The sequence below is a fragment of the Triticum aestivum genome, chromosome 4A (genome assembly GCF_018294505.1).
Source record: "Triticum aestivum cultivar Chinese Spring chromosome 4A, IWGSC CS RefSeq v2.1, whole genome shotgun sequence".
NCBI classification, from domain to species: domain Eukaryota; kingdom Viridiplantae; phylum Streptophyta; class Magnoliopsida; order Poales; family Poaceae; genus Triticum; species Triticum aestivum.
The window spans coordinates 581,389,777-581,402,143 of NC_057803.1; the positions used below are offsets into that span (position 1 = coordinate 581,389,777).

Consider the following 12,367-nt stretch of genomic DNA (forward strand, 5'->3'; position numbering starts at 1 on the left):
AACGGGATGACATCATTAGAGAATGATGTGATGGACAAGACCCATCCGTTAGCTTAGCATAATGATCGTTCAGTCTTATTGCTACTGTTTTCTTCATGACTTATACATGTTCCTCTGACTATGAGATTATGCAACTCCCGAATACTGGAGGGACACCTTGTGTGCTATCAAACGTCACACCATAACTGGGTGATTATAAAGATGCTCTACAAGTGTCTCCAATGGTGTTTGTTGAGTTGGCATAGATCGAGATTCGGATTTGTCACTCCATCTATCGGAGAGGTATCTCTGGGCCCTCTCGGTAATGCACATCACTATAAGCCTTGCAAGTAATGTGACTAATGAGTTAGTTGCGGGATGATGCATTATGGAACGAGTAAAGAGACTTGCCGGTAATGAGATTGAACTAGGTATTGAGATACCGACGATCAAATCTCAGGCAAGTAACTTATCGATGACAAAAGGGAACAACATATGTTGTTTTGCGGTTTGACCGATAAAGATCTTCGTAGAATATGTACGAACCAATATGAGCATCCAGGTTGCGCTATTGGTTATTGACCGGAGATGAGTCTCGGTTATGTCTACATAGTTCTCGAACCCGTAGGGTCCGCACGCTTAACGTTCTATGGCGCTTTGTATTATGAGTTATGTGATTTGATGACCGAAGTTTGTTCGGAGTCCCGGATGAGATCGATGACATGACGAGGAGTCTCCAAATGGTCGAGACGTAAAGATCGATATATTGGAAGGCTATATTCGGACATCAGAAAGGTTTCAAGTGATTCGGGTATTTTTCGGAATACCGGAGAGTTACGGGAATTCGTATTGGGCCTTAATGGGCCATACGGGAAAGGAGAGAAAGGCCTCAAGGGTGGCGGCGCCCTTCCCCATGGACTGGTCCGAATTGGACTAGGGAAAGGGGGCGCCCCCTTCCTTCCTTCTCCTCCCCCCTTCCCTTTTTCCTATTCCATGTGGGAGGTGGAATCCTACTAGGACTAGGGAGTCCTAGTAGGACTCCACACTTTGGGCGTGCCCTATGAGGGCCGGCCTCCTCCTCCCTTCATCCTTTATATACGTGGCCAGGGGGCACCCCATAGACACATAAGTTGATCATTGATCTCTTAGCCGTGTGCGGTGCCCCCTCCACTATAATCCACCTCGGTCATATCGTCGTGGTGCTTAGGCTAAGCCCTGCGCCAGTAGCTTCATCATCACCGTCATCACGCCGTCGTGCTGACGAAGCTCTTCCTCGACACTCTACTGGATCGCGAGTTCGTGGGATGTCACCGAGCTGAATGTGTGCAGATCGCGGAGGTGTCGTACGTTCAGTAATAGGATCGGTCGATCGTGAAGACGTACGACTACATCAACCGAACGCTTCGGCTTTCGGTCTACGAGGGTACGTGGACAACACTCTCTCCTCTCGTTGCTATGCATCACCATTATCTTGCGTGTGTGTAATTTTTTTTAAAATTACTACGTTCCCAACAAGAACACACTTTAATTTAACAACTCTTTTTTAACACTTACAAATAACACTATAATAACTGCATACAACATATATGTTCAATTAGGTGCTACTATGATAGAATTATGCATACGAACTCGAGGTCAACACCAAGGACTGTTGTGGTGATTGTGGGTGTTGAACCACAGATAGATGTCGTAGTTATCATCGACTTTCCCCGGAAACAGAATGAACGCCTTCCGAGCTTACATCATTAACTCTATTGCAATATCTATCCAATCAAGGCAACTTAAATATGTTCGGTGTGCCTCGTTGGTGACCATAAGGGTCATGCGTTTGCCATTTTTTAACATGTCCATATTGAGATCAATTGTGCCATTGATACATCTCAAATGTATCTATAATTTATTTATTATTTCAGTATAGTGGTAAGGAGGACAAAATTTCAGTCAGCCTAGCAAACGAAGATGATCACTGTAGCACGTTGATGTCATTATGAGACCCGGGCATGCCAAAGAAAGCGTGCCAAATCCAAAGATGCTATGATGCAACTGCTTCGAGAATGATGTGGGCTTCTTAACATGACCCTGATATTGCCCTTGCAAAACTTTTGGGAAGTTTTTCCATTCCCAATAAATGCAGTCAAGTGATGTGAACAAACCTGGCCACCCTCTTGCTTCCGAGATTGCTAAGAGCCTTTCGTGTCCGCCACAGTTGGTTCAGTGAGGTACTGAGGTCCAAACACCTCGACCATGGCACCTCCGTATGTGTTCTCTGACATCCGTAACTACTCGTCCCACGAGTCAGCGATCATGCCATATGAAAGCATCTGCAGTGTGGCCGGGCACTTTTGGTAACCAGAGAACCCAATCCTTCCCACAGCGTCCTTCTTCAAGATCAAGTAGTCATCAAAGGACCGGACGCCATGGTAGAGGTGATCGAAGACATTTTTGTGCATCAAAAAGCGTCGATGGAAATCATCAGAGAAGAGGGCATCAGGGGCAAAGTAGTCATCCATCAGCGTTAAATGTCCGCGCGCCCGGGTTGTGGTTGAGCACTTGACGACCCTTGATCTATCCGTTGAAATGAGAACATGCTCCTCCACACGCTCCGTGTCAGCAAGCACCGCTTGCATCATCGCCGTCTCATCCGTGTAGTCCTCCTCGCCAGACGAGTTGTCGGACCACTCAATGTAGTGCTCGTATATGTACTCCATATCTGAATCCATTATTGCAAAGATGAAGGGACAAAAAAATAGCTCGTGCATACACCAAACAGTTGCCGTGCATGGTGAGCATCGTAGGAGTGGATGGTACCTGCGCGGCGGTCGGAGGAGGTGTGGAACAACGGCGGAGGAGAAGCGGCGTGGAGCCTGGGTGTATCATTGAAGGTAACGGACTCAGCGAGTTCCGGCATGGGTGTGGCATGCTGGCTGGGGTGGTGGGGCGGCGATGAAGGCAAAAGAGAAAAACTGAATGAGATAAAATGAGAGGATGGAGGCGCAGGGTCCGGGAGGGGTTTTGGGTGGGCCTGGGGTATCGAAGTCTTGCGTGGCTGCTATCCGGACTCCCGCAACCCCCCCCCCCCCCCCCCCCCCCCCCCCCCCGGGCCGGAAAAAGTACATCTGGACTACTCGGCAGACCGATACAGGCCTGCATTGAATAGCTCAAGACGTTCGGACAGTGTAGTCCAGACGCTTACAAACGGTTCGAGGGTCTGCTCTAAAGATACCCTTACATCCTTATGTACATGTGTATATTTTTAGAATATTTTGAAACTAAAAACCTGAAATTTGAAGTTTTCAGAATTAAGACCTCAGTAGAGCTCGGTCTTCAAAATGCACTACTCGAAATCCGTGCTCTACTTTCCACACGTCAAAGAAATAGTCGGATGGCATTAGCTTTTCCTTTTTGCAATCAAGACGAGCAATAGGGTTTTGTACATATCTTAATGTTCCTCACGTTGAAGCCATAGAAATATTTAACTGACGCCTGATTTTTATTTCTGAATGAACATTTTTCTTCGACTTGGACATCCAAATGCTACCCGTAGCGGGTAGTATCATACATTAGTATTATGCATATAATATTAGTGTATTATACTACATCAATAATGCATATCACAGATTAGTATCTTAGATGACCTAATTTATTGACATGCAAAATATATAGGATTACAATATTTATTAGATACATTATCATGGTATGATACTTAAACCTTATCTTTATTTATTTCATTTTATGTCACCTTATCAAAGTTGCTTAGCTGGAACGCATGATAGTAACTATGATACCCCATTACAAGCAGTCTTCCGATAACTTTGTCCATTAAGCACGCATACCCGACTCACAAAGTATTTATTCTCTGTCTGAAAACTCTCCCATATACTATCACCATCCTGGTTTATTGATCTCTCGTATTTTATGACAAATTTTGATCATAGGTTTTACTAACAAAATGCTATTGCGTGTTTGCGAAAATTATATCGTTGAATTTATATTTGAAAATAATTTCCGATAACATTATTTCTTCTATGTTTAACTTTTACTTTATTAGTTGAAATTATGGTCAAACTATGACCTTAGTACCTTACTTTTTTCCTTCTCCAAGGGGGCTAATAAATTAAAATTGAGGATGTTGCAGCATTAATCGCACTAGGTAAGCGTGTCCAGTTCCAATAAATAAGGTGGTGTTTGATTCAGAAGTCCTAATCAAAAAAGACTCTCCAGTAGAGTCTTTTTCTGATCATTGTAAAACAGTCCCTCATGTTTGGTTTCTAGGAACTTTTTTTAGTCTCTGGGACTAAAAAGTCCCTGAACCAAACACCCTCTAAGTTTATCAATATTCCAGTTCCAATAAATATGTCAATCCATATTTATGTGCCTTCAAATCAAAGAAAACATATTTACGTACTGACCCACAATTTCCGAATGTTAAAAAGAAAAATCTTCTTTATATAGATCTGACACCACCGCGTCCAATCGCTTTAGCGCCACCGTTTCTTTATCTTTATCGAACAAGAAAAAACATCTCGTCCGTCCGTCAACCTTATCCTGTGATCGGTGTGACCGCCGAGTTGACGCGGGCTCCGGCGCATTTCCCCTGCAGTGGTTCGAGCACAACCCGATCGATGAGCCAGCCAGCCAGGCCCCCTGACCCGCACCACCCCGTCGCATGTGCGCGCACCACCACACCGGGTCACATCCACCGAATCGATCCCACCACCCAGCCAACCACCATCTCACCCTCGCAGCAGCGTGGCCCATCGCCAGCGGAACCTCACGGAATCCCACGCGCACCCATGCACGGACGCGCTCACACGTCCCCCCGCCGCGCCCAGCGCAACAATTTCCATGCGCCGGTGCGCCGGCCGCCGGATAGGACCGACTTCCTGCCCATCCCTCGGCATGGCCGCGACGGACGGATAGGAACGAATTTGTTGGATGGGTCGCCGGCGTGGTCCGTGGCCGGGCAAGTGGGGCGAGCAGGGCGGCGCCGACGAAAGCGGGGCGGGCTACACGTCGCCGCCGCGGCGCGCGACGGGGCTGACCCGGCGACCGGGGAACGGCGAGGCGTGCGCGGGCACGGCACGGGGGCGCCATCATCGCGCCCGTCGGGGTCACACCGCGGCGCCGGATCGGCAGCGCGGGCCGGGCCCCCAAGCACGCTAGAACTATTTTCCCTCCCCCTTTTCCGTTTTCTTTATCGGCGGTGGGACCGGGCTGTCCCCGGGCCGAGCAGGGGAGGAGTCAGAGGCCCAGAGCTGCCGGTAGCGCCATGGCTAGCTAGCTGTGCGTGTGACTGGGATCGACAGGGAGGGGCAGAGGCCGACGGCCGGGGCCCACCACCATCATCTCCCTGACACGCCCACCTGATCCCGATTGGACAGCTGTTGCTGCCGCCCACCTCCCCCCCCTTTCCCCCCGCCCAAACTTCTACCGCGGCCTCCCATTGGCCGCGGGCCTCGCCTCGGGCCCGGTTAAATAAAAAGCTCGCAGGCCCGACGTCACCGGTGGGGGGATTTGCGGCCACGCACGGCAGATCTCCACGGCCCATACATACTCTACACCGCCTTTTTTTTTTTTTTACCGCAGTCAGAGGCCGTGGGTACACCAGGCACGACGCGGCTGGCTGGCTGGCTGGCGGTGATGCACGCGGGGTAAATGTTCTCTGTGCTGGAGCTCAGCCCCACCCGCCCAACGGACGAACATTTTACCGCGCGGCGCGGTGAGTTTCGATAGGCCGGCCACGCTGGCCACTGTGCAGAGGGAGAAATCATCAACAGAAGTGGCAATGCGCCCCACTGTGCCGCGCCACTCCATCCAGCAGTGGCCTCTCAGGCTTCCCCTGCTCCTCCCGCCTCTGCGCCAATCCCATCCATCAAAAGTTGCTGTTCCCCGACCCTCAACGCCGCTGCTCATGCTTATTATGCGCTGGGGTTAACAGACCACTTACCCCCACTACAGAGTAGTCGTGACCATTTACAGTGGCAGACAGTGGTATTTACAGCAAGTATTGTACAGCGCGCTAGGGAGTGCAGTATACAGTAGTATTCAAGTATCTTTTGTTATGGCTTCGCAGCACCGATCAGCAGTGGTTGGTGCAGTGTAAAGCTGTGATCATGGAACTGATTGCTGTGGCCGTGCGGCATTCAGACGGGCCGTTGTACAGAAACAGTATTCGGCTTGATCAACTGATTGCTACGGCAGCAGGGCCGAACCCTTGACCGATTGGTGGGAGGTGATGCGCCTCTCCAACTAACGTGCAGGTTCATTTTTAGATGAGAAACAGCCAGCGGCGGGGTGACCGCACAGCCAGCCCGGCACAGCAGGGGAAACTACACGAGATGTTTCCAACACGCCGCATCATTTGCAGCAATTCCTAGATCGGGAAACTTCGTTCGGCAAGCTCTCAAAGACGGCAAAGGCAGGCTAATCTAATCCGTGATGTGAATCTCTTCCCATGGCACACCACCAAGTCCCCAAGTCAGACGGTCAGCAATTGCAAAGCCATCATGTTCATAAGAGCAGTGAACGCCATGAACATACAAGCTTATACCACTGATCAAGAACGGAACAGAACAAAGGTCAGCCCAATTTTGGATGTGGCTTGCGTACAAAATTCATTCTCATAGGAGCTGCTAACAAAGTCCGGCCCGCGCTTATTTTGATATGAGCGATTGGAGGAATTACACATACAGTAGCAATAATAGACATTTAAACATAATAGTAGTAGTAGTAATAATGGGGCTTAGGAGGAGTTTTACGGGTGATCATGGAGGTGCGGGAGAACTGGGAACGAAGAAGCGATTACATTACTACATGCCGGTGGTCGGCTCGGAGTTCGTCGTCCGTCCACCTCTTCACGCCGGACGGACGGAACCACCCGTAGCCCCGTCGATCGTAGCCGGTCGCTGCAATTCAGCGTTTACTGACATGACATTTAGCTTCTTCTTCAGAGGTGCGTGCGTGCGTGCGCCGGAGAGCCGGGGCGGCCGCCGGGGTTGTGTTGTCCTCCATGCTCACGATGTGTACTTACAGCGTTCAAAACTCGCGATCACGGCGCGGCCAGGCGCCATGCCGAGGTGGCGATCAGCGGGCGCGTGTGCCACCCGAGAGTCAGGCAGCCCTCCTTCTCCTCCACCTTGTACCCGTCGCCGCCGGCGAATAGGGCCAGCAGCGTGCTCGCCTGCTTGTAGGCATTGGAGCCCAGGTGCACGGTCTCGAACCCGGCGTTGCCCAGCCGGTTCCGCCACTGCCCCAGCGTCTCGTGGCGCTCTGTGCGCTCCGCCCCCTCGCAGGCCACCACGTTGCAGATCTGCCGGCCGAGGTACACCTCGGACATGACCTGGTCCGTGCCGGCGGCGGCAGGAGCAGCGGCAGCCCCCGATGAGACTTCGGATGGGCCGCCGGAGCTGCCGCCCTCGAGGGAATCGAACATGGTGGAGTAGTAGTGCAGAGACTCGGTGAAGCGGTCCAGGAATGTGCCGGAGTTGTGGTTGGCCTCCTGCTCCACCACGGTGACGATCCTCGGCCGCACGGCGCGCACGGTGCCCAGGACCTTCTCCAGGGCGCCGGGCTGCGCGAGCAGCCGGTGCATCTCGAAGACCGAGTTGACGGCGATTACCTCGGGCTCCTCGTTCGGGTCCTCCTCGCCCTCCGGCTGCAGCATGAATGGCTCCAGGTCCGCGAGCGTGGCGGCGACGAGGCCGCGGTACTGGAAGTCGACGCGGATGGTGTGCGCGAACTGGGCGAGCTTCCAGCCCACCTGCTGCAAGGCGTCGGTCTCGTCCGGCTGCGGGGGGCCGACGCCGGTGAGGCGGAACGAGGGAGGGCCGCCGGGACGGAGCGCGAGGGCCTGGAGGAGGGCGGGCCACTGCATCCCCTGCTTGATGCCGAAGTCGACGACGTGCACGCGGCGGCAGCCGGCGAAGGCCTCCAGGATGGCCTGGTTGGCGGTGAAGTGGGCGAACTTGAGGTAGGGGCAGGACTCGTAGAAGTGCGCGTGGAGGAGGTCGGCGAAGGCGGCGTCGAGGAGGGAGCTGTCCGGCTGCGGGCGGAAGCGGAAGACGCGGCGGGCGAGGGCCTCGCCGAAGTAGGCGGCGACCTTGCGCATCGCGCCGCCCTGGGACGCGGCCAGCAAGGGTATCTGCTTCACCAGCGCCTCCGCGGCAGAGAAGTTCTCCTGCTGCACGGCCTCCGCGCAGGCCAGCAGCGCGTGCACCAGCCGAATCCCGGCCTCCTGCGTGTCGACCACGACGACCGGCAGCGCGGGCGCGTTGGCCCCGGCCGCGACCGGCGGAGCAGCCTCCACCACAGAGCTCCTGGCGCCCCCACCGAGAGAGGACGAGGAGGATGACGACGACGAGGTGCTGCTCCCGCCAGTGCGCATCCGCTTGGGGTCCCGCACGGAGTCGGCGGACAGGTCGGCCGGCCCGACGGCGCCGGCCGGGGAGGGGATCGGCCGCAGGGCGTAGGTGCTGCAGGAGGAGTCAACCGAGGGCGGGAGATCGAAGTACCCACCGCCCGTGACGGTGGAGGAGGTGGAGGCGTTGAGCTGCTGCGGGGCGGGCGGGAGGGGCGGCGGCGGCGCGTTGAGCTCCGACAGCATGCTCTCGACCCAGGAGGAGAGGTCGGTGGGGTTGTAGTGCACGGTGTCCGTGGCGAGGTGGGTGGCGAAGCTGTCGTCGGGGGCGGCGCCGGCGCCCACGCCGCCCATCCCCATGGCCATCTCCAGCTGCTCCAGCTTCTGCGCCACGTCCGCCATGTCGGAGGCCCGCACCTTGTACCCGAGCGCCGCCAGCAGCTCGTCCACCTCCTCCCCCTCCCCCGCCGCCGCCGACACCATCATCTTGTCCTCAGACGAGCCCATGCCGCCCCCGCCACCGCTCCCGCCGGCGTCCTGGTACTCGCGCTTCATGATCTCGCCTCACCGCGAGCGAGCTGCCTCGCTTCTCTACCTATCTCCGGCCAATAATTGCGCCAAGCTTTTGCTTGCCTCGGTTCCGGTTCTGGGGAGGGTCGGGATTTGGATCCAGGGTCGGGGGGCGGGGGGTGGGGGAGGAAGAAGGAGGAAGAAGAAGGAGAGAGAGCAAAGCAGCGAGCGAGCGAGCGAGCGGCAGCGGGAGCGAGTAGTAGTAGTTGTAGGGGAAGGGGAGGGGGGAGATTGCGAGACGGCATCGGGTGATGGGAGGGGGAAGGCATCTGGGTCTGGGTGGAGTGGTGGGTCGCTGGCGGGCGGGGCCCCGGGCCAACACGCGCACAGCGTTGGATCGATGGACGGATTCGTCGCGCCCATCTTTATCACCAGACAAACTTCGCCATCCAGTTACAAATCTTGCGCCCACCACCCCAGAAATCCCCGCAAATTAAATAAAAATGCTATGCGGGATGGGGGCTCTGCTACGTCTGACTCCTTCTCCGTGCGCTGCGGCCGTGTGGCCCTCTCTGTGGCTTGCAGTGCTCATGGGAAAAATGGATTCCAAGACTTTGAAGGTATTGCACTGTTGAGGGCCTCTTTGAATCGAAGGAGTCTTTTAATCCTTGGGGATTCTTTTTCCGTGCTGGTCGTTTAGTTTGTAGGATTGAATCCAACACAAATATTTGCCAAGGATTCATTTGTATTCATTCCAAGGAATTCTAGTGTCCACTGAAAACCTCATGAAAAGGATCCACGTTTTTCCGGCGATGCAACCAAACCAAAAACCGTGCATGATTCAAATGGGCGTAACTTTGCAATCTTTTCATTTCATGTGTTTCTAGAATCATGTGAATCAAAGATGCCCTAACTTGTCTATCGATGACCGAATCTAACAACCAACATTTTGACCTATCTACATGATTTTGTCTCGCATGACACGTACATAGCTAATGCGACACACGGTTATGATACGGGTCAAGCCATAGGGATGGTCAATATTCATGATTGGAGGCGGATTCAAGTAACAAAACGATGAATAGAAGGGGAAAACGGGGAGGGGGGATAAAAAGAGGTAGGCACAAGTCAATAATATTCACCACCAATATCCACTCATAACTCAAGTTAATACAAAAGAACCGTTAGATCCAACAAGCAAACTAGAGAAAGCAAATAACATTAGGACCCACTTGAGTTGGCGGTGTGTGCATGGTGATGACCATGGGATGCTCCGCGTCAGTTTAGCTATGTCATTCATCTTGTACAGTGACTATTATTTTGTCATTGACCATATCTTGTTAAATACGCGCTATGTCATTCTAATCCGCTGGAGACCATTTTCACATGCAGATCATTGATCAATGTGATCGGAGTTCTTGTGTTCTATCTCTCACAAATGTATTCTTTTTGGAGGACAAATTATCATCGACTCAAGTCTTTTAGATCGTGTACTTATGCCACACATGTTATTAAGAAAGACACACTATCTCTTGGTGTTAAGTCTAACTATTAATGCTTGCATGCTCCTAGATATGTGGGTTGATTAAAATTAATATTGAAAAATATATAGCTAAATATGACAACTAGTACCACAACATGTATAATTGTCTTATCTTCTCCACGAAGAGATCATCTCTCGACTAAGATAAGGCAACCTTTTTTTAAATAGCATTGTTGTAATTGCCATTGCACCTCCCTTGTTTCTCTCAATGTTTTTTTCCTTTGCAAGAAGACTCCTTATTTTCATGATATATCAACCACTCTTTGGTGCTAATTCATTTTTTCGCAATAGCTATACTATATAAGTTGGCTCAATTTTGTGGGAGAAGAAATAGTTGAAAGAGAGAAAAACCTGGAGGAAGAAGAAAGAAAGATGACCATTGGATCCTATCTAATGGCTCAGATAATCGACTTGCCCAAAACTAATATGACAAAGACCCTCGCTAGCCTTATAACATTGCACATAGAGCTAACGGTAAAATTAACACTCTTAGTAAGAGTCCAAACAAATCTACCATGCTCAGTTGTGAGCTTCACATCCACAAGGCATTTTCAACAAATCCCACAAAAAAGCCATAACACTTTGCAAAAAATCACAAATAATTTTATCGTACACTTTCTCAAAATCAACTTTAAACGCTAGACCAATTTTCTTCTACGATTTAACCTCGTGTAGAATTTCATGCAAGAGAACCACTCCGTCCATAATAAGCATCCCCTTCACAGATGTGGTGTGGACCGAGGAAATCACTTTCTTGGCTACAGATATAGCCCAGTCATCAACTACCTTGGCAAAATAATTTAAAAGGCAAATTAATCAAGCACATAGGTCTGTTTCTGCATCGGTAATTTAGGCAGAACAGAAATGACCTCATAGTCAAATCTAGCAATATCCATTCCACCATTATAAAACTCATAAAACAGAACCAATCAGGCCACCACTAACCAAACCCCAAAATACACAACAGGCCTAAATAAACACCGAAATAGTGATTGATCTAAACAGATCATCAGTTGTGTTTGCTGCACATATTTGTCAAAAGCCACAAGTCGGCACACTGGACCCGGCGGTACAGAAAACGTAGCAGGGATGGGCTATACCGGATTGGACCCCGACTCCCACTTATTTTTCTCTATTCTTTCTGAAAGAAAACCTTACTGTATTTCTGTTTATTTATTATTCTTCTGGCGCGCATTATCATTTTCCACCCCGCGCGCGTACAGTTGCCGTGGGCCACCAGACTTTCAGAGACGGCTGAGCTGCCGTGGGCCACGGGCGGATCCCACGCAGGCCTCACGATTCGTGCAGCCGATCCTGGTAGGTTCACGAGGCCTGGTAGTAAACCTTATCGCGGAGGCAGCGCCATGTGCTTCTTCCCTGTGGGGGGTCACCGCGGGGATACCACGAGTCTTCGTGGACCAGAGCTGCTGCCCGGGTGGGGCCCGCGCCCGGTCCACGGTGCACCGCCCGAGCCGGGGGAATAATTTCCGCCGTACAACCACAACAGAGGAAGTGTGGCGGGGAGGAGTGAAAAATCGCTCCGGTGGCGCGCCCTGTGCGTGACTGTACGGGAGCACGGACCGGATAATCGCTACGCCCACCCGCCCGCTCGTGTGGTACGCGCGGCGCGAACCAGTCGTGCCGGCTCATGCATATCCGTTTGAGTGACTGAATACATTGGATACTTGGTGATGCGAGCCGATCCTCCTTTTGGAGAGGAATTTGGCCGTATATAATCAATGGACCAAATCGGTGGACCTTGAGGTCATCGTGTTATACGTATGTGCAGTTCGAATTCCGCTACAAATAACCAAATAAATAAAATACGTTGCTGCATTTTTCTTGAACACGTTTGCTATTGGCAAGTGGCGTCGAAGCCGTTGTAAGTCATTTGTTTTCAAAGAAGAATGGGAGGCGAGGCGAAGATAAGAGGCCGAGTCAGGAGCAGCCCATAGCCAGGGCCAATGCGACAAGATGTA

General features: G+C 52.0%; 1 protein-coding gene across 1 annotated transcript; it reads right to left on the bottom strand.

Moving 5' to 3' along the window:
- Positions 1 to 6,549: 6,549 nt before the first annotated feature.
- On the bottom strand, positions 6,550 to 9,078 carry LOC123087136 (DELLA protein RHT-1-like). The gene has a single exon (XM_044509051.1). It carries the CDS (start codon positions 8,888 to 8,890, stop codon positions 7,028 to 7,030), a length of 1,863 nt encoding a protein of 620 aa, XP_044364986.1. The 5' UTR covers positions 8,891 to 9,078; the 3' UTR covers positions 6,550 to 7,027.
- Between the last annotated feature and the right edge of the window lie 3,289 nt (positions 9,079 to 12,367).